The sequence below is a fragment of the Pongo abelii genome, chromosome 10 (genome assembly GCF_028885655.2).
Source record: "Pongo abelii isolate AG06213 chromosome 10, NHGRI_mPonAbe1-v2.0_pri, whole genome shotgun sequence".
NCBI classification, from domain to species: domain Eukaryota; kingdom Metazoa; phylum Chordata; class Mammalia; order Primates; family Hominidae; genus Pongo; species Pongo abelii.
The window spans coordinates 3,634,488-3,657,523 of record NC_071995.2 but is presented as its reverse complement, the minus strand read 5'-3'; the positions used below and the strand labels follow the sequence as shown (position 1 = coordinate 3,657,523).

General features: G+C 47.0%; 1 protein-coding gene and 1 long non-coding RNA gene across 5 annotated transcripts in view; one reads left to right on the top strand and one right to left on the bottom strand.

The window, feature by feature from the left end:
- The window catches only part of CRACR2A (calcium release activated channel regulator 2A), a 146,627-nt gene extending 127,999 nt beyond the window's left edge, over positions 1-18,628 (top strand). For all 3 annotated transcript variants that reach the window (XM_054526683.2, XM_063711995.1, XM_063711994.1), the window contains 3 exons: positions 6,015-6,116; positions 8,289-8,365; positions 9,881-18,628. In XM_054526683.2, the coding sequence (XP_054382658.1) occupies positions 6,015-6,116; positions 8,289-8,365; positions 9,881-9,965 (264 nt within the window). In that variant the 3' untranslated portion in view covers positions 9,966-18,628. The remainder of the gene's footprint in view (positions 1-6,014; positions 6,117-8,288; positions 8,366-9,880) is intronic.
- Positions 3,362-9,960, bottom strand: LOC129049027 (uncharacterized). 2 transcript variants are annotated; one of them, XR_008511779.1, is made up of 5 exons: positions 9,447-9,960; positions 8,078-8,115; positions 6,748-6,930; positions 5,896-6,018; positions 3,362-3,583 (listed from the first exon to the last, which is right to left on the bottom strand). It is a non-coding gene; the product is annotated as an uncharacterized LOC129049027 (long non-coding RNA). The 2 variants fall into 2 exon arrangements; XR_008511780.1 differs by having other exon boundaries at positions 5,896-6,930.
- Positions 18,629-23,036: the final 4,408 nt, after the last annotated feature.

The following is a 23,036-nucleotide window of genomic DNA, read 5'->3' as shown; positions in this document are numbered from 1 at the left end:
GGGATCTAGAAGAAGAGATGGAACAGTTTGGTGGTGGAGGTGAAGAAATCTCAGAAGGTCATCATCACAGCTTGAAGCATCAGTTTAGTCATCCTCCAGAAACGTTGCTTTGTGGGACGGGGCTGAAATGCATCAGCGGTGTGTGGCTGCTAAGAGGCCCACAGAAGCCTTGGTGTATCTGTGGGCTCGGGAAGCCCGGCTGAGATGGCAAATCTATACATAGTTAAATCAGAATTGCTTATGTGTAAACAGGGCTTTTCTGTATGATTTGTAGTTTGAGTTTTTCCTTTTTTTGGATATTAGCCAAAGATACATTTAAGCTCTAATTGATTATTCTAAACCTGGGTGAACATCAGGATCACATGTGGAGCTTTTAAAGGGAACAGAGGCCAGGGCCTTCTCTCCCAGAGTGATTCAGGGCCTGCAAATAAAAAATAAAAAATAAAACGAACAGCTCCCCAGGGAATTTTGATTCTCAGCCACCACTGTTCCCGGCCTACACAAGTGCTCCTTGAACCCTAGCATATATAGGACTCTCCTGGGGACCTTCTTAAAATGCAGTCTCTGCTTCAGCAAGTCGGGGCTGGGGTCTGAGATTCTGTGTTTCTAGCAAGTTCTCATGTGAGGCTGATGCTGGTGGTCCAGGGATGACCCTGTGAGTAGAAGAGCTCTGAATCATTTCCAAAGATGCCTGTGACCCCTCACCAAGAATTTACTACGCATCTACAGCATGTCCAGCACATACTAGGAGCTCTGGGACTCAGTATGATAGACCAGGCAACACATTCAGTTCAGCAGCACAGAGTTTCAGAAACAAGTGCAGGAGGCTGTGTCAAATGGCAGAGTGTGTGTTGAAGGTGTGGAACGGTGGCATCATAAATGCAATTATTCTCTAGATTCTTGAAAAGCTAAGTCATTCTGCCTTGGCAACCAGCAATCAGAGGTGTCAGGTGATAGATTAAAACTTGACACCTAATTTGATCTGAGGGGAACTGAAAATAATAAGTACCTTATATTTGTGGAGCACCTTATTTTTCCAAAGAGCTCCAAGCACTTTACCAACTCCCTCGCCTGGAGAAGGGAGGGTGGAGGGGGAGCTTTAATAACAGTCTTCAAGGTTCTGAAGCCTTATTAGTAAGTGAATGGTGGCCAGCTGTTCACAGTCCCCCTTCCTCCCTCAACCTGAAAAGCATACAAGAAAAAAGGGCTTCAGTTGCTGTACGTGCCTGCATGGGAAAGACTCTTGGAAGAGGTTGTGTGGGGTGGGAACAGATGCTCGGGGGAGGTAGTGGAGCTCCCTGAAAGGAAGTTCTTACTATCCCATCTTGGTCACTTCCTGGCCGTGAGACTTTGGCGAATCATTCCGCGAGGGAGCAGACCAAATGCTCCCTCCTGGCCCCCAAATTCTACAGTGTATGATGGCATTTGACTCTGTCTCTGGGAGGCCAAGACGGAGCAGGAATGTGTGTGGATGAGAAGATTCTGGAGGGTCCTTCCAGCCCAGAGGGAACCAAAATCCTTTGGTGCAAGAGAGCACCAGCACTGCTTGATGAGGTGGGAAGGCTGTGGCCTTGCCCTTGTTCTGCTATTTCACCTAGTCTAGGCAACTTTACCTTGCCTGCAGGCCTTCTGCAGAAGAGGCCCAAACAGATGCACTGTGTGCCGATTCTCCTGAGTGCCTCATAGGAAGTCACCGCAGGCAGTCTTTCAGCCAACGCGGCATTTCCTACCCACCCCCAATTTCTTATCTCCATTGGGTAGAATTGGTTTAACCATTCCAATCTGGAAAAGAAACTAGTCAGGCTCTAAGGCCCCATGTGTGACCATGGGACAAACCGGACATCAGAAGACTGTGGGGCCTGTTTCGGGTAGAGAAAATAGAATTTAGAACGCCAGCCTGTACAAGCCTGAATGGGCTGGTATTTCCCCCAGAGCCAGATTGCTGGCCCCCAGTGTCTGCAGTCCTGGGATGCTGAGCTTCTTGTTTAGAGCCTCTTGCCGTTCTGATAGCACTAGATTGTTAGGCATAAAAGTCGAGGAAGTTAAATAGAATTGGCGGAGTTCAGCCGAATAGACCAGTGTTTCTGAGCTGGAAAAAAACGTGGAGATTAATCTAATGCAACCTCTTGTTTTATAAGTAAGAAAAACTATGATCCAAAAAGAGGAAGTGACTTTCCCAAAGGCGCCCACACTTGCCAGCAGCACCGCCCGATCTAGAAGCGAGGGCTTTGCCACACTGCACTGCTTCTCTCTCGTCCTGTGGTCCATGGCTGAAATCTGCTCCTGAAAAGCAGGTGTTCATTTACTTTTCAGTCCTTCTTGCTTCTCTCTCAAAGCAGAACAGTTCTTCAGCTCAAGGGGTCCTGGCCCACTTCCCTCTCCCTTCCTGGGCTGCTCGCTAAACCTCATTCTGCAATCTTTGTCGTTGGTGACAATGTACAGCATGGTGCAAAAAATAGCAGTTTGATTTTTTTTCTCCACGTTCCAAGTTGAGCTTGAAGTGCTGGCAGTTTAAAATGAACCACACAAATAAATCTTGTTTTGACTCATAGTCCAGGGGATGGATAAATATGGAAACCCCCAAGATATAATTTTGCAGTCATTTTTTTTTCTTAGCATAACTGCATGCTTTAATGTGCTGAAAAAATTTTTGCTCTGGCTCCAGAGAAATAGCAGCACTATCCCAGCTAAGTGCTTTTTCATGCCTCCTAGCAAAGCAAATAGATATTAAAACATACACACACGCACACACACACATGCACATAGGCAACAACCAACCAAACCCAACAGCTGCACATTCTGAGCTGAATGCCAATCCACTGCTCCAAGTTGACAGCTCTTGTTATTTAAAGTCAGAGATGGGTGATCTTTTGAATTTCAACAAGTCTGTCTTCCAACAAGCTCAAGTTCACAGAAAGGCAGCTGAAATAACTGAAGGTGGAGGGAAGGCTCTCTGTTAGAGGGTCATAGAACAGAACCTGGCTTTAGAACAGAGAGACACAGAAAAGAGGAGAGACTCAGATGAGTCACATGGAGAGGTGGTGACAGAGCTAGGGCAGAACCCACGTCTCCTAAAGAGAGATTGTGTGCCTGATGAAGGAGCTAAGATGACTTCACTCCAACCTGTCACGCTGATGGGATTTTTACCAACATCTCTCACAGTCTCAAGACAACAGAGTTTGAGCAGACCTGAGACCTGTTCACCAAAGCCCTAGGGGCTTGAAGGAGGTGTTGCTTCATCTAGGAAGTAATTTTGAACATCTCGTGCTAAGTGGTATGCAGGCTGAAAACCTAGTTAGGTATGAGAAAGGTATAAAGTTTAGATAGATAGTTCAAGACTTTTGGGGTCAAAGTCAGAGAGGACCATGAGATACCTACCCCAATACCAGCTCCTCTCCCTGCCCCTGTGCCAGAGACTGATGATCTTGGGCCGGGGTGATGGTGACTGACTGTGATAGTTAGCACACTCCCAGGTCTTATGGGTATTCTCATTTATTTTTGCCAAATATTTGGAGATGAGTCTGTTTCTCCTTTATCGGTGGCAGGCCAGGGTCCCTGGAGGGAAGCGAGTTGTCCAGAGTGGCTGTGTAAGAGAGGAATAATACAAAGAACAGAAACCGCAGCTCCTGCTGGGTGCTTTGCTTTTAAATTTTTTTTTCTGCTCCTTCTAAGCTCCTTTATTTTTATATCCAGGAATTGCTTTGGTTTGTTTGTTTGTTTTGTTTTGTTTTGTTTTGAGACAGAGTCTCTCTCTGTCACCGAGGCTGGAGTGCAGTGGCACAATCTTGGCTCACTGCAAGCTCCGCCTCCCGGGTTCAAGCAATTATCTGCCTCAGCCTCCCAAGTAGCTGGGACTACAGGCGCCCGCCACCACACCTGGCTAAATTTTGTATTTTTAGTAGAGACAGGGTTTCACCATCTTGGCCAGCCTGGTCTTGAACTCCTGACCTCGTGATCCACCCACCTCAGCCTCCCAAAAAAAAAAGAAGAAGAAGAAACCCTCCCTTTCTTTTCCCAGGAGGCCAGAGGCACCATTGCTGTTTATGGTGCATAGGACCCAGATGTTGGGCTTATGAACCATTCCCTGCCTCATTCCATTGGGTCATTCAGCATCCATCATCCCCTCTGCAAGCGAGGAAACAGAAGTCATCGCCCATTCCAAATAATAGCAAAACCTGGGGTAGAATTCTGCCCTGGGATTTCAAGTCTGATGCTCATATTTTCAGAGTTTCTATGTCAAGAAATCCCACAAGCCTTAATCATTCCTCACACATAAATCTACAAATATCTCTCTCCCATGTGCTCTAAACAGCAAGCTGCTTGGCCCATTTCCCTGCTTCCTCCTCCTTTCTTCCCTTTCCGTGAAAAGCTCTTCACACAAGTATCCTGTGGCACAGCACGGTCGGAGGAGGGGGTGTTCCCATTAGCAAACGCTCTAGCTAATGGGGGCCACAGGATTCCATATATGCCATCAGTGGCTTTCTCACTTTCAAGTGGTTGGAATATGTACAATCCACTTAGCACATCAACTGCAGTGTCCAGAATTTAATCTATTTTTGATGGGTCAGAAGACACTGTAAGATCTTGTAGTGCCTTTGAGTCATCATTGCAAACACAAGTTACCATCTCACCAATAGATACCATTTTTAGAGAGTTCCAGTTAATAAGACACTAAGTAGCAGAGACTTGATTGGAAATAAGAATCTAGAGGAAAAGGTTGGAGAAGTGAGGACCCATATACTAAAGAGTTCTCATAATTCAGTGCTTATGGTGTTGAATGTTCTTTTTGATTCTCTGAGCCTTAACTTTCTCATTTGGTAAATAAGAATTTTTTTCCCCTATTAAACTGCAGTAAAAACGAATGCACAGATTAAGGAAACATTGAGGCTTAATTTCAAACATAATAGCATTTAAAATTAAAATTGGTATACCTGTAAGATGGACTTTGGACATTTATTTGAAATGCTCAAGTAAAGCCGCTAAAGTATCAGCAAAACTGTAACTGCTTATTAGCTTCTGTTATCCCACAGGTCCCTCTATTTAGTAAAACATTTAGCTACAATGAATAACTATTTGTTACTAAATTGTGATTAAAAGCCCCTAATTAAATATTTAAGTAAAAATAACAACCTTCTTCAATGTGCACATTACCACATTTACTCACTGAATGGCAGTCGGTGGTCCCGGGCCCTTTGGGCGCCCTCAGGAGAGACACATACAGTGCCCCTTTCCCCAGGGAGGAGGTGGAGACCCGGGAAGCAGGCCCCTGGCTGGGAAGCCACAGCCACTGGGGAAGTGAACAATGTGATAACTTGAATGAACCTGTGACTTCTGGCCCAAGCAGTGCAGCTGCTATGGCCACAATGTTCCTTCTTACACAGGGCTTTCTTCAGAGCCAAAGCACCCAGTGACAGGGGTCTGTGGTGCCCGCCTCCAGCGAGGCACATGGTAGTCATTTATGGAGCCTTGTGGGCTCAAGACCATGAGGCAGATTTGGATCCAACCCTCGGAAGCTTATGTGCTATCAGGAGGCCTCTGGTGATGCAGTTTCTAGTCAAAGCAGCCTCCAGAACAACTCCGAACCATGGGGCATTCCTGGCCTTGGTCCAACGGGCTAAGCCTGGCCAGTTAGGAACGCCCTCAGGGCACGGTAAGCTCTGGAAGGGGGCATGTGGCCTGTTGGCATCAACTGTCCCCTCATCCAGCACACCTTGGGGGGCCTGCTGTTCCATCTAAGATCCAAGGAGCATCGTGAAGGGGGAGTGGTCATGGCACACACAGGGACTAGGAGACACCACAGGCAGGCCTCAGGCACCTTGCGGAAGCATGATAAACTGAGGCTCTTGGAGAAGGCGGCTGTTTTCTGCTTTCAGGATGACTCTGTTACGGCCTCACCTTTTATGGCAGCAAGGGATTCTCAAGCCAGGTCCCATCTGTCCAGCCGACATTGTCAGCCTGCCCTCTGGGCAATCCTATGACACTCCTCTCAGTTGAGAACATTTTCTGTTCTGCAGGAAGCTGTGGGAGACCGGGTTCCTGTTCTTCTGCTGGGTAATAAGCTTGACAACGAGAAGGAGCGGGAAGTCCCCCGGGGCCTCGGAGAGCAGCTTGCCAAGGTAAAGAGCAAGCATTTCCATCTCTCTGGACAGAGTGTGACCCCGAGGGAAGTCGGGCAAATGCCCAAGAGCCTTGGTGGGGACTTTCTCTGGAAGTGCCATGGGAAGGAGTCAACTGGAAAAGATGGGTGTCTTGGTATCCTGGGAATGGCCCAGCTCATGTGCATGTAGAACTTTGCATAGAAAGCCACAGGTTGCAAGATGGAGCTGGTTAGGGACCACTAGGGTATGGGGAATTATCCTAAAGTCCCTTCCTTGTAACTCAGAATTATAAATTCAAAGATAGCAATAGTTTACTTATTTCAATCCCCCTCCAATCTGCATTTCCACTTGATCACCCCCAGGGATGAAAAACTCACACTCTGCAAAGCAGTGTGTTCTTCTGCAGACCACTGTGTTAGAGAGTTCATCCTTTCTGTCAGGATTGAGCCTCAAAGTCGTGAACTCAGGATAAACTCAGTAGACACACTGGAAAACCTACCGTTAAAATAAGCATGGAGCCCCTTGCTCAAAAATGGAATCAATGGGGCTTAATGGAAATCAGGCAACAAAACATGGTTCCTTGGCTTCTTCTACTGCCTCAGAGTTTGGTTTTCATGGAACTGTGTGTCTGGGAGGATGGGGTGCTTACCAGCCCCATGATTCTGTAATTCTTCGCTTGCTCGTCCTAAACAGTGTTTCATGATTTCAGAGCCTGGGAGAACGAGCACAGATGGTACGACTCAAGGGAAAAGGAGGAGGAAGGGCCTGGCAGGTGTCTTCATGGAGGGTCACTAGACAGTTACATGTCCACAATTCCAAAATCCAAAAAGCTCTGAAAACAGAAAGGGTTGTTTTGTATTTTATCTGGCAGAAAAATCTGACCAGAAATGACATGAGGCTATTCATGGTTGTAACCTCACTTTGAGTGAATATTCAAAGGTTTCACTGAAGAAATAGTAATATGTTTGATTATAGAGTGCTGTCTGAAATCCATTGAGGGTATTATATAATATATGGTATATACATGTATTACCTTTCTAAGATTCAGAAAATTCTGGATTTCGAAATATACCTGGACCCAAAGATTCTATCCATTTTCTTTTCTTTTTTTCTTTTTTCTGTTAGTGAAAAAAAAAACTAAGACTCAGGAGTTAAGTGATACATTCGTATTATCACAGCTTACCCGAGGTGGGGTCAGAACTCAAAGCAGGAAGGCAAATCATGTCTTCCAGTTCTAAGTCCTATGTCCTTCTCTCCCCACTATTCCCACCCCATGGAACTTCTACTGTTTGACAGACTGACCCAAGAGATTGCAGATCTGAGAGAAATACAGACAGGGAGAGACAGAGCCCATGGGGCTTGGTGAAAAGGGCAGAGGGTGGAGCTGGCCTGTGGGTGTAGGTGGGGAAAGCTGCACTGGGAGCATGGCAGAGCCTCCTGAGCTACAGTCACAGAACTGTCCTCACTCAACTGGCCTGCATCCCCTCAGGGCATCAGCCTCCAAGAACAGGCCATCTAAAAGCCAGGGCCCTGTGCCATCAGCATTGTCATAATGACACCAGTAATCTATTAATGGGAGTGATCAATGGAATATGATGAGCCTTAACCAAGGGCTCCTGCACCACGCAGGCAGAACAACCTCATCCTAATGAGCTGACGGCTGGTCTGGCGCACCAGTGCTGACAGCCAGGGCAAGGCCTGTGGAATGCCACTGTCTTGGGAAAAGCATGCTGCAAGGAGCTCTGCCATTAACTCAATGTGGGACCGAACAAGCCAGCCAAGTGCCCTCTCTCACTGCAGCTTATCTGCCTGTGAAAGGGGGAAGAATATTGCCCGCCCTGGCCTTTGTGTCTTTGCCTGAATCACAAGGCTGGTGTAACCTGAAATGAGCATGTGTGTACTCGAGAGTAATTTGGGAAAGTGTAAAGAGACACTAAGACAGCGTATGGTTTCGTTGTTTTGCAGTTGTTATAGCTCACCTGGGAGATGGTTACAGAGCTTGCATCAGTCAGGGAGCCTGTGGAGACAGAAATCAGTCATGTACAGAGTGGGGAAGGATTATGAGGAGGTCAAGGGGCCTGCGAGAGGATGCGAAGGCTGTAGGTAGATGCATAAGGGGGCTCTCCCGCCACCCCCCACAATCCCCTCTCACTCCATTACTCTTGTATTCGCTCTGTTTTATGATTCTAGGAGAACAATCTGATCTTCTATGAATGCAGCGCCTACTCTGGTCACAACACCAAAGAATCCCTGCTCCATCTGGCCAGGTAAAGAGATGTGCTTCCCAGGTGCAGTAACTGCTGTGTCCAGCTGTGTCTGCCTTCAGGGAGGCACCGTGTTTCCCTCCACCCAGGCCACACCTCTGACCCCCCCTTCCTCCCCATTGGCCAGAGCCCTCTGAGTATAGGCAACGGGGTCCTAGGCCTTTGTATGGGATTGCAACATCAGGAGCAGCTTTCTGAAACAATGATGTTGGGAAAGAAGGTATCCCTGCCTGTCACCCCCATTGCAGTCTTCTTCTGAGTCTTAAAGGCTGCCTTTTCCTAGGGATGCTCTTTTTAAATGCAAATCCTTCTGGGAAAGGTCAGATCAGAGGCCCCTCAGCACTGGCTGATGTCTTAGCAGGGACTAGCTGGAAGCCAGCTGGAGGCAAGAATGGGTTATAATATGAGTTCCTGGGTGTGGGAGGAAGGAGTGGGTGTAGAAACCAGAAAGAAGAGGGGCTGTGATGGGAAATCAATGGGAGGTAACCAAGGTAATGGTGCTGGTAGCATGAAAAGACTGGTTTCTGAAGGCCCTGCCTACACCAAAAATTTAAACAACAAAACCATGCTGGGACTCATTTCCAATACTTAAGCATTCACTCATTCATTCATCCATCTAGGCCTTCATTTCATTCCATCTATTCATCCATCCAGCAAATACTTAACAGAGCCCATTTTGTGCTCAGCACTCATTCTGGGGCATTTAAAAATATTTTTCTTTGAGTAATTAAGAGCCCAGAACAACTCCTCTATGTATTGGTGAGGTTATGGGGTTATGGAGTATCACAAGGAAACATTCTAGGCTTTTCTCTGCCCCTGACTCCCTGGGCAAATGCCCTGCCTCTCTCAACTTTGTCAGGAAGGTGGGAACATCAATCACACCTTCCGTCCCCGCCCACTCACAGGTTGTTGAGAGAATCAAAGGAGGTGCGTAATGCAAAAGCGTTTTGAAAGTATAAAGCAGAGACAAGGTGTTTACCATTATTTTTAATTCCTCACCTCCTACAGTTAATCTGGAGCTGTGGCCACATGGCACAGCCCTACTGCAGAGGTCACAACCCATCAGTATATTTTGGAGCCTCACCTGTGTGCTGGTTACTGTGATAGGCTGCAGAGGCACAGAGACAAAAGATAAGTCTCGGTCCCAAGCAACTCATTTTCTGCCGTGGGAGACAGCCAGGGAAGCCACGCATTGTGACGCTGGGTGATGGGGTCATAACGGAGGAAGGGTCAGATGCTGTCAGGGGCACTTAGGCTTACCTAGAGGATCAGGAGAGGCTTCCTGGAGGAGGTGTCTTGAAGGGTCCATGTCAACTAAACTCTCTGGCTTTACAATTACAGCTGTGCACCTGTACTGTCCAGTGAGAAATGTTCAGGACTCTCTCTGATGCCGTGGTGAGGGTGGGTTCTCTCCATATGGCCCAGATGACCTGTAACCTGAGGGTGACTTGTCCAGGTTGCCAGCCCCTGGGCCTATCAACTTCCCCATCACTGACACGATCTATTCCCCTCTCCCAGGTTCCTCAAGGAGCAAGAAGACACAGTGAGAGAGGACACCATTCAGGTCAGCCACCCTGCTAAGAAGAAATCCTGCTGTGGCTGATAGGGTCCTACAAGGATTGCCCCCAGCAAACCTGAGGTCACAGAGCCTGCCCTGATCCTGCACACGGCTCCTGCACAGATGCCGCCCACCGGGGCCCGCCCAGTCCCTTTCTTTGTCAGTCACTTGCCTCCCCCAAAAGGAAGGAAAGCACATCCCATCAGGAGAGCTGCTCTTGGAGCATCTCAGAGTGTTTTCTCTCCTTTCTCTTTCTAGACCCCAGATGCCCGTGCCTCCTTTGTTGTTGTTGTTGTTGTTTTCCCCGACTTAGTTTCCTAGGGGAAAGAAACAGATGGGCTTTTCCAGAAAAGCCACCACGTGCCTTCTCCACCCCCCTTCTCCTCCCCTTGCCCTTAGGAGCCTCGGCACTGCTGTTGCCATGGCAACCACGCAGGGCCCGACTTGCGGCTTCCTGCAGGCCAAAGGTACAGCACTCAGGTGCCGACAGGGTAATTAATCTTACTTGGCCACTGTTCTGCGGCGGCCAGAGGGAGAGTCTTATACGTGCTTCGTGGACCTTGAGATACCCGAGTTGTTGACTGCAGCAAACCAGGGCAGCCACATTCTATTCTAACCCCTGCCCGGGTCTCTGCTGTTTCCTTAATCCCAGCTTTGAGCCTTCCCTCTCAGCACCATGCCTGCTGCCTTTGTCCCCTTGGCTGTTGTGGAACAGTGCCTTAGGGAGAACCCACAGCCTTTCCTTCTCACCCCCCACCTACAACCCTGACTCCGGGGTGGACTGTGGGTGATAAGTGTATGCCTGGGGTTAGGGAGTAGGTTGACTTCCTACTTAACTTTGACTGAGAAATGAAAAGAAAACTAGTGGAAAAAAGCCATCTGCTGCTAAACAGAGTGACCATTTCTGGAGGGTATAAATGAGGTATATATAGCTATATAAAAGCCATTTTCTAAATGTTTCTCAAAATAGCTCTTTGAAAAATCATACGTGATGATTAACAGGGTGGAGTGGCATGCAGGCCGTGGGGCTCAGTGCGAGGGCCATAGTTACTGACTTCATTTTATTTTCTTTTACTTTATTTCAGAACACTGTATTTTTTTTTCAGTGTGGCTGTGATGTTGACATTTTGCTGGCGTTTGAGAAGTGAACAGAATGTAGCTGCTGGCTTCAGCACCCCCGATTGCAATAGCACAGGGCATTTGGACTGGGGGAATGATCTGGGTCCCGTGGGATTCCTGCAGCTGGGTGGTGGTGAGTTCCCAGCCAGCTCCGGCATCACTAGCCAGCTGTTACAGCACTCTTGCCCGGAGTAGGAAGTCGAATGAAAGTTATTACAAAGACAACTGCCAATCACTGGGCCTGCAGACCCAGGCCCCCACAGGAAAGTGGGTGGTCCACACCCAAGTGGGGCACACAGAGAGGGACAGGGGCAGAAAGTGTCCACAGGTTCCAACAAGATAGTTGAAGACAACCCCACACAGCCACATGGATGGGGGAGAGGGTACTGGCCAGAGTTCTCAAGGCATTCCAATAGCCTCCTTCCAGACTCCCAAAACAGTCAGAGGCTCTCTGGGTCACCAGGCAAGTACCTACCTCTTTTTTGCAGACTCCTCTCTTTCATTGAGCACTTGCAGGAACCAGAGAGCCCATTGAGGGTGCTGAACAAAAATGAGGACTGGGTACCAGGAGGTGCTCCATGATCCTAAGCAAGCCTGCTCCCTCCTTGGCCCCCACCACATCAGTAAAATGAGGGGGTGGGATATTTGATGCTTTGAGCTGTTGCTCAGGTGCACAGGATGACATATTTATTTTCCATCATAGGCTGGCCCTGGACCCCAGTCCAAGGTTAAAGAGAATTCGCAGGAAACTCCCTTCCCCTAGGGAAGGGGAGTGGTGGTGGTCCCATTAATAGGATGAGGCAGGGAGAGGGGATGCATGGGTCACCCAGAGGTGGCCCTCCAATTGTGTGTGTGTGTGTGTGTGCACGTGTGTGTTGTGTGTGTCATGTACGGGAAGGGAAAGGAAGGATAGAAGATCATGGTGGCCATGGAGGAAGTTAACTCACTCTTCTGCTTTTGACAAAAAGTAGATATAGCTATTGGGATTTATGGGGCAAGCAGACCATTCCTGGGGTTCCCTAACCCCACAAATGTCTTTATTCCTAATTCCTTGCCCCTGCTTTCCACTGCATTCTTCCATTTAGAAACAGGCCATGCAAGGTTTAAGGCAGGGAAGGGTGGCCCTAGTGACCTAGTGCCTGGCCTTCTGGCATGTGGGGTAAATCACCATGATTCTTCAAAGGAGAGAGAAAGGAGCAGGGAGGGTCTTCAGGCCTCTGATGCTCTCTTCCCCAACCCCCCTTTTAAAAAGAGGAGAGGGCCAAGTGTGGTGGCTCACACCTGTAATCCCAGCTGAGCCAGAGGATCATTTGAGACCAGAAGTTTGACACCAGCCTGAGTAACATACCAAGACCCTACCACTACAAAAAAAAAAAAAAAAAAAAAATTGAAAATTAGCAGAGCATGGTGGCATGAGCCTGTAGCTTTATTTAGCTACTCAGGAGGCTGAGCCAAGAGGATCACTTGAGCCCAGGAGTTTGAGGTTAAAGTGAGCTATGATGGTGCCACTGCACTCCAGCCTGAGGGACAGAGTGAGATTCTGTCTTTAAAAAAAGTGGAGGATTGGGACTCCAGAGGAACTCTAAGAAGTTCCTTGTCCCCAGCTCTCAGCTCCCCTCCTCCCATTCCTTTTAAGTCACCATGTTGATCAGAGCCACCCTGGGCTGTCACTCTGGCCCAGAGGCTGCCAGAGAAAACTTCTGGCTCTGTGTCATTCACATCGTTGTAATGGCCTTGAGCAAGTCACTTAACCAGGATCCACATTCATCTATAGACTGGAATTTTCGATGTGTACCTCACAGGGTCATTTTAGTATTAGATGAGGTAATGTATGTAAAGTACCTAGCAACGTGCCCAGAATATAAGAGGTGTTAATAAGTAGGGGCTATTTTTGTTGTCAACATTGAGTTGCTGTCCTGGCCACTTGCCTTGCTTCAGTTTTATATTTAGAACCAGCTAACAGTTACTAAGCATCTGCCCAGAACTGGGCACTTTCACAAACACAACCTCGTTTGAGCATCTGTTTGCCCAGCCCGTTTGCCTGAGTTCTGAGCTCATATCTGACTTGCCTCTTGCTGTTCTTTGTTCCTGAGTTTCCTAGTTTCCTGGTTTTCCTATCAGTGCCTATGCATTCCAGTGCCTATTGCCTGATCTCAGCACCCAGTCCTCTCTCCCTCCATCTCTGTGGTGGTCCAGGAATCACTCGGCAGCTCAGACCTGGTCACAACTCCTGGGTATTTACCAATGAATGACCTGTGCTCATTGCCATCCCTGGCTCTTGCCTGCTCCCCTGTTCTTATACCTTTTGCTTCTTCTAGGGGCTGATGCTGCCCTCAGCGCTGAATTGCCAAACCAAGAACCTCATCACAACGCAATGCCCCAGTTGCTTTGCTCCTTGTCTAGCATTTGTTTCACCCCACACTCTCTGTGGGACTTCTTTTGTTCCCCTGTAATGCCTTAGCTTTCTCCCTGCTCCTCATCTTATACTCTTTCTCTACTCTTAATACTTCTACCCACTCTGAGATGCTTCTTCTCCCTGCTTTCCTCCTGGGCCCAGGCCAGGCCATACCTATATAGTCTATCAAAAATGGCTCAACCGTTTGTCTCTGTCACTAGCAGTCACTGCTCCAACGGAGCTTAAACCGACTTCAGCTAAATGGAATTGCAACACAATTGGTGGCTTCCAGGGACATATTTATACTTTAACAGAGAACTGTAGGGGAGGCAAACCTTTAACTCAAAGGAATGAGTCCCTAGTGATCGGATATTAACCACTATAATGGGTTATGGAAGTCAAATATTTAGGACAAAGCTGCCTTCTCTATTCTCAAAGACCTCAGTTTGCTTCATGTATTTTGGGGCCTTATCTCTAGGTTGAAATATATTTATAATAGTGATTTCTTCTGGATGGATTGACCCTTTATCATTATAAAGTGTCCTTGTTTGTCTTTAGTAACAATTTTTGTCTCAAACTTGATTTATTTTATTTTATTTTATTTTTGAGATGCAATTTCCCTCTTGTTGCCCAGGCTGGAGTGCAGTGGCGTGATCTCGGCTCACCACAACCTGTGCCTCCCGGGTTCACGCCATTCTCCTGCCTCAGCCTCCCGAGTAGCTGGGACTACAGGCACCCACCACCATACCTGGCTAATTTTTTTGTATTTTTAGTAGAGATGGGGTTTCACCGTGTTGGCCAGGCTGGTCTTGAACTCTTGACCTCAGGTGATCTGCCTGCCTTGGCCTCCCAAAGTGCTGGGATTACAGGTGTGAGCCACCGAGCCAATTTTGTCTGATATTAGTGTAGCCACTTCAGCTCTCTTTTTATTGCTGTTTGCATTGTATATCTTTATCTTTTACATCCTTTTAATTTCAATCTAGTTGTCCTTTTAAATCTAAAGTGAGTCTCTTGGAGACAGCGTATAGTTGGATCATGTTTTTTAAATCTGTTCTTCCAATCTCTTAATTGGAAAGTTTAATTTATTTGCATTTAATATAATTGAAAAAGTAAGATTTGTCTGCCACTTTGCTATTTATTTTCTATACATCATATGTCTTTTTAAATCTTGTGTTCTTTCATTACTGCCTTCTTTTATGTTAAATAGATATTTTCTTTCATTCTCTTGTTTCATTTACTATATATTTTTGAATTATTCTCTTGGTAGTTGCCCTGGGGATTACCATTAATATCTGAATTTATAACCATCTGTCCGTGTTAATACCAGCTTAATTTCAAGTATACAAAAATGTTGCTCTAAAGTGGTCCCATTTTCCCCTCCCTTATGCTATTATTGTCACAGATTTCATCTTTATACATTTTGTGCCCATCAACATGCATTTATAATTATTGCCATATTCAGTTTTTTATTTAAATCAGAAAAAAGTTACCAACAAAAAATAAATTTGTATTGTTTTATATCTGACTTCATAATTTCTTTTACTAGTGCTCTTTATTTCTTCATGTTGATTCACATTACTATCTTGTGCCTTTTCATTTCAGCCTGAAGGATTACTTTTACTATTTTTTGTGGGGCAGGCTTGTCAGAGACAAACTCTCTTGTTAGAGACAAATTTTCTCAGTTTATCTGGAAATGTCTTAATTTATCCTTCATTTTTGAAGGATAGTTTTGCCAGATATAGAATTTTTGATTGACAGCTTTTTTTTTTTTTTTTTTGAAGAACTTTGACTGTGCCATCCCACTGTTTCCAGCCTTCATGGTTTCTGATGTAAAATTAGCTGTTGGTATCATTGAGGAACGCTTGCATTTGATGAATTGTTTCTCTCTTTGTGCTTTCAAAATTGTCTTTGTTTTTCAATGGTTTCATTTTGACGTGTGCAGCTATGGATCTTTTTAAGTTTATCCCACTTGGAGATTGCTGAGCTTCTTGAATGTGCAGATTAATAGTTTTCATGAAATTGGGGGAGATTTTGGTCCTTATTTCTTCAAATATTCTCTCTACTTCTTTCTCTCCTTTCGTTCTGGGGTTCCCATTATGTGCGTTTGACACGCTTGATGGTGTCTCACAGGTTTCCGAGGCTCTGTTTATTATTATTCATTCTTTTTTCTTTATGTTCCTCAGATTGGGTAATCTCAGTTGACTGATCTTTAGGCTCACTAGTTCTTTCTTCTGCCTGTTCAAATATGCTGTTGGGCCTGTCTAGTGAATTTTTCTTTTCCATTATTGTACTTTTCATTTCCAGAATTTGTCTGGTTCCTTATTATAATTTCTCTGTCTTCATCAGTATTCTCTATTTGGTGAGACATTATCCTCACACTTTCCTTTAGTTCTTTAGACATGATTTACTTTAGGTCTTTAAACATATTTTAAATAGCTTAAAGTCTCAAAGAGCTTACATTGGTAGCCACCTGTCCTGTGCACAAACCAAATTCTGCTTGCCAATCTCTGCTTTCTTTCTCATACTTCACACAACCCAGCTAGGACTCTGGCCTTTTTCTTTAGCTTGACCTTTACCCTCCTCTCTAAGGTCTCTCCTTTCTTCTGGATTCTAAGGAGGAGGCCCTTCAGGTCTGAGAACGCCTCCCCTCTTCCTGAGCTTCTATTGCCCTTCTGGAGGAGGTAAGCTGCCCAAGGAGTTACCCAGTCTCTCAGGGGAAGTAAAGAGAGGCCAGACATGCTCAGACAATCTTCCCTGTCCTTCTAAGAATTCAGTCATCCTGCAAAGCTTTACTCAAAAGGGATTGCGGGGGAAGACTGCAAATCACGGCAAATCTGAAGCTTTTCTTTAAAAAAGCCAGCTTAATTACTTCAAAATAATGAAATTATGGGCACACATGCATACAAAACCCAAGACTTAAGTAGCCTGTTGTTGCTGGTTGTGATCAAAGCCCGAGCTTGGTTTCTGAGCTGGCCCTAGGAGCACTGCCACCTCCCCTCCCTTCCTCCGGGGAGCAGAAAGAGGCTGCACAAATTCCAACAAAGTTTAGTCAAAAGCCATAGGATTTTTACTTTATTGGTTATTCTGTCCCTTCTTATCTGGCAGAGGAGAGGGTTAACAGGATACAACCACCTTCTAAACCTCCTGCCCCACTTCCTAACTCTGTTGATGTTTCTATTAATAGACATATTAATTACTAACAATAGCAGTGACAAAGAACATCATAACTCCACCTTTTACACAATTCAGTGGAACCAATTTAATCAAAGTGCCCTACTTAGGGAGAACATTGCTAGAAATGACAGGGATTGGGAAACCATATGGTGCTTGGCAGAGGACCCGAAATCAATGCAGACACTGAGGAGCTTGGGCAAAGTGTGTCATTTATCATTCTGGGGCTAGGGCTGAGTCAGGTCCAAGAACTGACCCCCTCTCAGAGCTGGGACTTCATCAAGGCTTTGGCTCTGGTTCGAACGTGGTACTTGCAGGCTCTTGTTGCACCAGGAGACTCCTCTCCCAGCAAATAAGGACTCCTAGGACCAGTGAGGTCTGTGCTATCATAATGAATTATGAGTGGATCCATCTGAACTATAAAAACAAATACCACCGATAAACAACACTGCAGTGCTAAGCAAAAATGCCTGAAGAACATAGACAGAGAGAATGGGATTTTTAAAGAAAAATTTATAAATAGAAATCAAAACGTGAAGCTCAGAATGAATTTGGGAAACATGATTGGAACTGGGATTCACTGAGCACGTGTCGCACTAGGTCAAGGGCAGAGTGTCAGGGTGTGGCCCAACATCAGGTGCATGGGCTCTCCAGGCCACTCTGCACTGAAGCAAATTGCGCCATTCTGTATGGTGCTTAGTCATACATACGGCCCACAGGGCTCTAATGATTTAGAGGCACTGGACTGAGCTCCTGAGGGCAGGAGCATTCATCTCTGTAGCCACATGTTTGGTACAGTGTCTGACAAATAACATTTACCTTGTAGGAACACGTGAGAGCAGAGCATCCTTTCTCAGGAACAAGGCCCACCCCCTGGTGAGCCGCTCCACTGGAGTCGTAGGTCCCTAACCTGTGGCCTGGGTAGACCTTAGGATTTGCCTCACTGATGCAAATGAGTTGCTGCTGCTTGCTTTTGAAACAAAGTGTTGGCATGTTCCAGCTGCTGCGATTCAATTGCCTTTCAGACAGTGTGGTGCCCAACAAAGCATCCGTCTCAACACCCCGCGGCCTCCCCAGCTGCCACTAGTAGCAATCCATTACCCGCAGGCAGCTCAACAACTCAATTTGACTTGGGCTCCACGCCCCTAAACAAAAGATGCTTCCCTGCCCTGTTCTTCTCCTTCCTGTTGTGAAAGCAGCCTTCCTTGCCCTTACCCAGCTGTGGCTCTCTCAACCGCTTCCTCTAGCCCCAAAGGCCTGCTCAGAATAAGGACCTGCACACAAGTTGTGTGGCCCTGGGCAAAACCTGGAGCTGCTTGATGTTCTGAGCCTGCTTTCAAATCTGCAAAATAGTGCTCTCTGCCTTACTCCCTCACAGGCTAGTGTGAAGGTCAAAAGAGAACTCCTGGGAAAGAGCTTAGTCAGCTGAAAGGCTCTAAACAAATGATAGTTATTACATTGTCCTCTCTCTCCCCATGCAAGAGACCAAAACAAAACAATATGCAAAAGAGAGAGAAAATCCCACACTTCTTGGTAACTGGAAAGGCTGAGGCCATGGGTGACAGCACCCCCCATTTCCCTGGGAAAGGAGAATAAGTAAAACTTGAATTCCTTCAATTAGAGACTCATCTAAGAACACTTTCTATCTTCCCACTCTGTTTTGAAGTAGGACAGGGGGCCCAGCATCACAGACTACAAGGTTCTTACCTTGTAGTTCTGGTCTCATTCGTTTTTGTATCTATCAAGCCTGGTACATAAACACAGTAGGTAGGTGGATGGATGAATTTGTTGTCCAGTCAAGACTTCAGCTAGCACATTCCTAATTGACCTGCCTTTACATATATGGTTTCTAAAACATTTTCACACTGGGATGATGACAGAGTTCTGGAGATGGATGGTGGTGATGGTTGCACACACTATTGGGAATATACTTAATGACGTTGAATTGTACGTTTTTAGATGGTTAAAATTGTAAATTTTATGTTATGTATATTTTACCACAATAAAAAATTTTAAGAAGAAACACTGTCACAAACATTTATGTTCCATGAATGAAGGAAGGATTCAATTCTCTTTGATCCCCAGCAACTGAAGCTGTAAGACACTCAGTGTTTGTCTCAGGTTATATTAAGAGATGAGAGAGCTGGAAAGGAAGACAAGCTCACGTACAGCCTTTGGTGCTTCACTGTGCTTGAGGGGAGGAAACAGCTAGAAATGCACAAGCATAAATTAACATGCCGTACAAATGCCTCTACCATAACTCCCACCTTCCTTCCCCTGAGGGCCTCACCCCACCTCACCCGACTCTCAGCTCCGCAGCAGGAGGGTGCTCAGTGCTCCTGAACCTTCTGCCCCTGCCCATGAACACGTTTCTCTGTGAGTGTGGCCCCACCACCTGTAGACAAGCTTCTGGTCGACAGACCTTCACATCCTGTATGCCAACAGGAGCCCCTCGCCTAGCCCCAGAGTAGATCGTCAGAGTATGTTGAATGACAACAACAACAACAAAAACAAGTGGCAAAAATCTTATGTGGTTCCTGGAGTTTTGTTGCATTGACTATAGCAGGAGATACATTAATTAACACCCAGAAATATGTTGGTTTTGCAGAAATTTGCATTGTAATAATTTACAGTAAAGACTAGAAATCAGCATAGAAGGATTGGCGCTGAAGAGGGAGCCTGAGTATGCAGTTCAGGGATGAAGGGCTGACTTTGGCTTGAAGCTTATTCTGAGGGACTCAGGAGGGCCGGATTAGAACTGGTGATGGCAGAGCGAAAGGATTTCAATTTATCCCAATGGAGGAGTTTATCTCCAACAGTGCTGTCCAGCAAGGAAACAGGCTGCCTCACAGGGTGAACTTTCTGAAGCTCTGGTCTTAGAAATGCAGGTGGGAAATTAGGTACAAAGGATTACAAGGCCCCCGTCTACACCCACAGCCCTGGATCTGAGGGCGAAATGAGAGGATATAGCACAGGTGGTATGGGGAGTCAGGATGACCTGAGCTAGGAAGCTTTCCAGGCCCAGGAGGACGGGGAGCTAGTTCATTTCTCAAGTTCAGTTTCCCTCCTTTAACCCGTCTCTTCTTCACTTTCCTCCCTGCCCTACTTCTTCCTCCTCTTCCCCGCCATCCCTCCTCCTCGCTCTACGTCCCCATCAGGGAGGGGAAAGCTCCTGGCTTGGAAGTCTATGTAGCCCAGAGCGATTTGCTCCCTCCATCCCTCCTCCTCGCTCTACGTCCCCATCAGGGAGGGGAAAGCACCTGGCTTGGAAGTCTATGTAGCCCAGAGTGATTTGCTCCCTCCATCCCTCCTCCTCGCTCTACTTCCCCATCAGGGAGGGGAAAGCACCTGGCTTGGAAGTCTATGTAGCCCAGAGCGATTTGCTCCCTCCATCCCTCCTCCTCGCTCTACGTCCCCATCAGGGAGGGGAAAGCACCTGGCTTGGAAGTCTATGTAGCCCAGAGTGATTTGCTCCCTCCATCCCTCCTCCTCGCTCTACGTCCCCATCAGGGAGGGGAAAGCACCTGGCTTGGAAGTCTATCTAGCCCAGAGCGATTTGCTCGGCAGCTTCCCTGGCGAGGAGGGAGGTGCTGGATCCTGGCCAGAGCCCTGCCAGCTTCCCTATTGTGGCAAGTGAAATCATCAGCTTCACACTGCGGGTCTATTTAAATCAGCCTTTCATGTCTGATGGATTTAAAAATATGCTAGGAGTCGGCATCTTAAATACAAGAAACACAAACAAGCAGATGAAGCTGCATTTTTCCTTCCTCTGTGCCCTCCCCACTCCCTCTCCCCTTCCTTCCCCCTCTCTCCTTCCCCCTCCCAAAGCAACTTTCATTCATAAGGCCCATCTCCTCTGCTCTCCCCTTCCCTCCAGCCCACTCAGTGGCACAGGAAGCCTTTAGTCTGAGCAGCGGCTGGGAGCACAGGGGTCTGGGTTCCCTCAACTCTGCCAGAGACCAGTAAGTACCCCTAACCTCTGCTCCACCCCCCAGGGTGAATGCTGGGCACCCTCACTCTAGCCAATGCTCCCCTTGCCCCCACCCCAGCCAACAGGGTCTTCTGCATTGACTAGTGTGTACAAACAAGCACCAGGCTGGCTGCGAATTGGCTCACTATGCTCACTACGCTCCCTCCTCAAATCACACACAGTAAGGAGACTGTGGCCCCGGCAGGAGGAGGGATGCGCCCAGGGTTTGAGGTCAGTGAGCAGCCAAGCTGGTCCCTGGCCCATTGCCCTTGCTGTCCACAGCTGGCTCCACACAAGCCTTGCAACTTCTTCCCACTCAGTGCTGGGAAGGGGGTTCACTGCACCCAGAACCCTACAACTCCAGTAAGGCATTTGTGAGAGTCTCACAGATTCCATGGCAGCAGGGTTCCCCACATCACAAAGGACGGATATTCACTGGGAACCCTTCTGGGGCTTTGATCTAACCCAATCTTCTCCTGCTGTAAATTAAGCCACATTCCCTCTAATCCCTGAGCATCATCCCTTTGAGACTTGCTAAGTGGTCTTTCATATGCCCCATCTCCTGGCAGGTGGCCAGCTGCCTGGCCAGCACTGCAGTCGCTGGAATCAGGAGAGCAGCCCCCTAGATGTGGCAGTACTGCCCTGGCCTGACTGCACTGTGTCCCAGCCCACATGAACCTAGGTGAAGGGGCTACTTCGGGTTCTCAACCGTGGATGCAGGTTCAAATCACCTGGGGGGCTTTTCTTTATTTTTGGCAGTTTATTTTATTTTTTAAAAATAGGTCAGGTGCAGTGGCTCACACTTGTAATTCCTGGCCCAGGTGGGAGGATCACTTGAGGCCAGGAGTTCAAGGCTGCAGTAAGCTATGATTGCACCATTGCACTCCAGCCTGGGTGACAGAGCAAGATCCTGTCCCTAAAAATAATAATATCAACTCTTGCCCCCCACCCCCAACTGCCGCTGGAAATTCTGATTTAATTAGAAGCTGGAAGACCTTTATTTTTCAATTGTTTAACATCACTATTATTAGCACCAATAGTAATGGAATGGAATAATAGCGAAAAATCTCACAAGCTCGCAAGAATTTTCTTGACCTTAGATCAGCTCTTTGATGCCTCTTCCTCTTTGACCACACTGCCTGCACTCTCTGAATTCTTTAAGATAATGTTGATGACTTGCTTAGTGCCACACGGCAGGTTATTAGTAAAGCAGAGGTCCCAACAGGGTGCTGAGGCCTCCAGAGTACTGCCAGACCCTCTCAGTGGCCGGGACAGTGGTCAGTGCTGATTGTCTACACCCAGGAAGGAGGTGGGCTCAGGGGCTACACTGACTCATCCTGTGTCTGTGGGTGTACAACACACACACACACACACACACACACAGATGAAACCACGCACACTACCCATTCTGATTTCATCCCTGACTCTCTCCTCTTTAGTCCTTCTGTTAATGGCCTTAAATACTTTCCACCCAAGTTTCAATATGTGCTGAGGTGCCATGCCATACCCTATGCTCTTAGAATATGAAAATAAAGAAATCAAGAATCAAGGAGCTCCAAGTTGGTGAAGGATCTACATCAGCAAACACATAGAAAACAATAAGAGAGGGATGATGCAGAATACAGGATGAGCATCCCTAGTTGGAAAATCCATAATCCTCCAAAGTCTGAAACGTTTTGAGCATTGGCATGACGCCACAGGTGGAAATTCCACACCTGACATCGTGTGATGAGCCACAGTCAAAACACAGCCAAAAATTTGTTTCATGCACACAATTATCAATCTATATAAAATCACCTTCCTGCTCTGTGTGGAAGGTGTATAGGAAACATAAATAAATTTCATTTTTAGACTTAGGTCCCATCCCCAAGATATCTCATTATGTGTACGCAAATATTCCAAAATCCAAAAAAATCCAAAATCCAAAAAAATCCAAAACCTAAAATGCTTCTGGTTGCAAGCATTTTCGATCAGGAATATTCACCCTGTGCTATGGACATTGAGAAATGGACACCCAGTTGCCTCTGGGTGGAGGAACGGGGGTGGGGGGGGACTCCTAGTTCCAACAAAGGGGTTCATGATTGGTGGGGGGAAATAACAGAAGGAAACCAGGGAAGCAGGATGGTGAAAGCTGACAGGGCCCAGGCGTGCGGGACACACGGCTTGTATGGCCAGGGCAGTGCATAGGATGAGGACTCCGGGGGTGGGGGACAGAGCTGGGGCTTCGACAGTGAATGGGAGATGGGAGATCAGAGCCAGACAGCCTACCCTGGGCAAGCAGGAGTTTCAGTATCAGCCTGTGGGTCACAAGGAACCACCGGTGGTGGTGGGGGTGGGGTGGCATTTAAACAGGAGAGTGACAGGAGCAGATTTGCAGTTGTGCCTGAAGAAAAAGGAGTGTAAGGATGGGGCGGGATGGAAGGCTGGAGGCACTTCGAGCATCACCCTCTGGCCAGCTTCC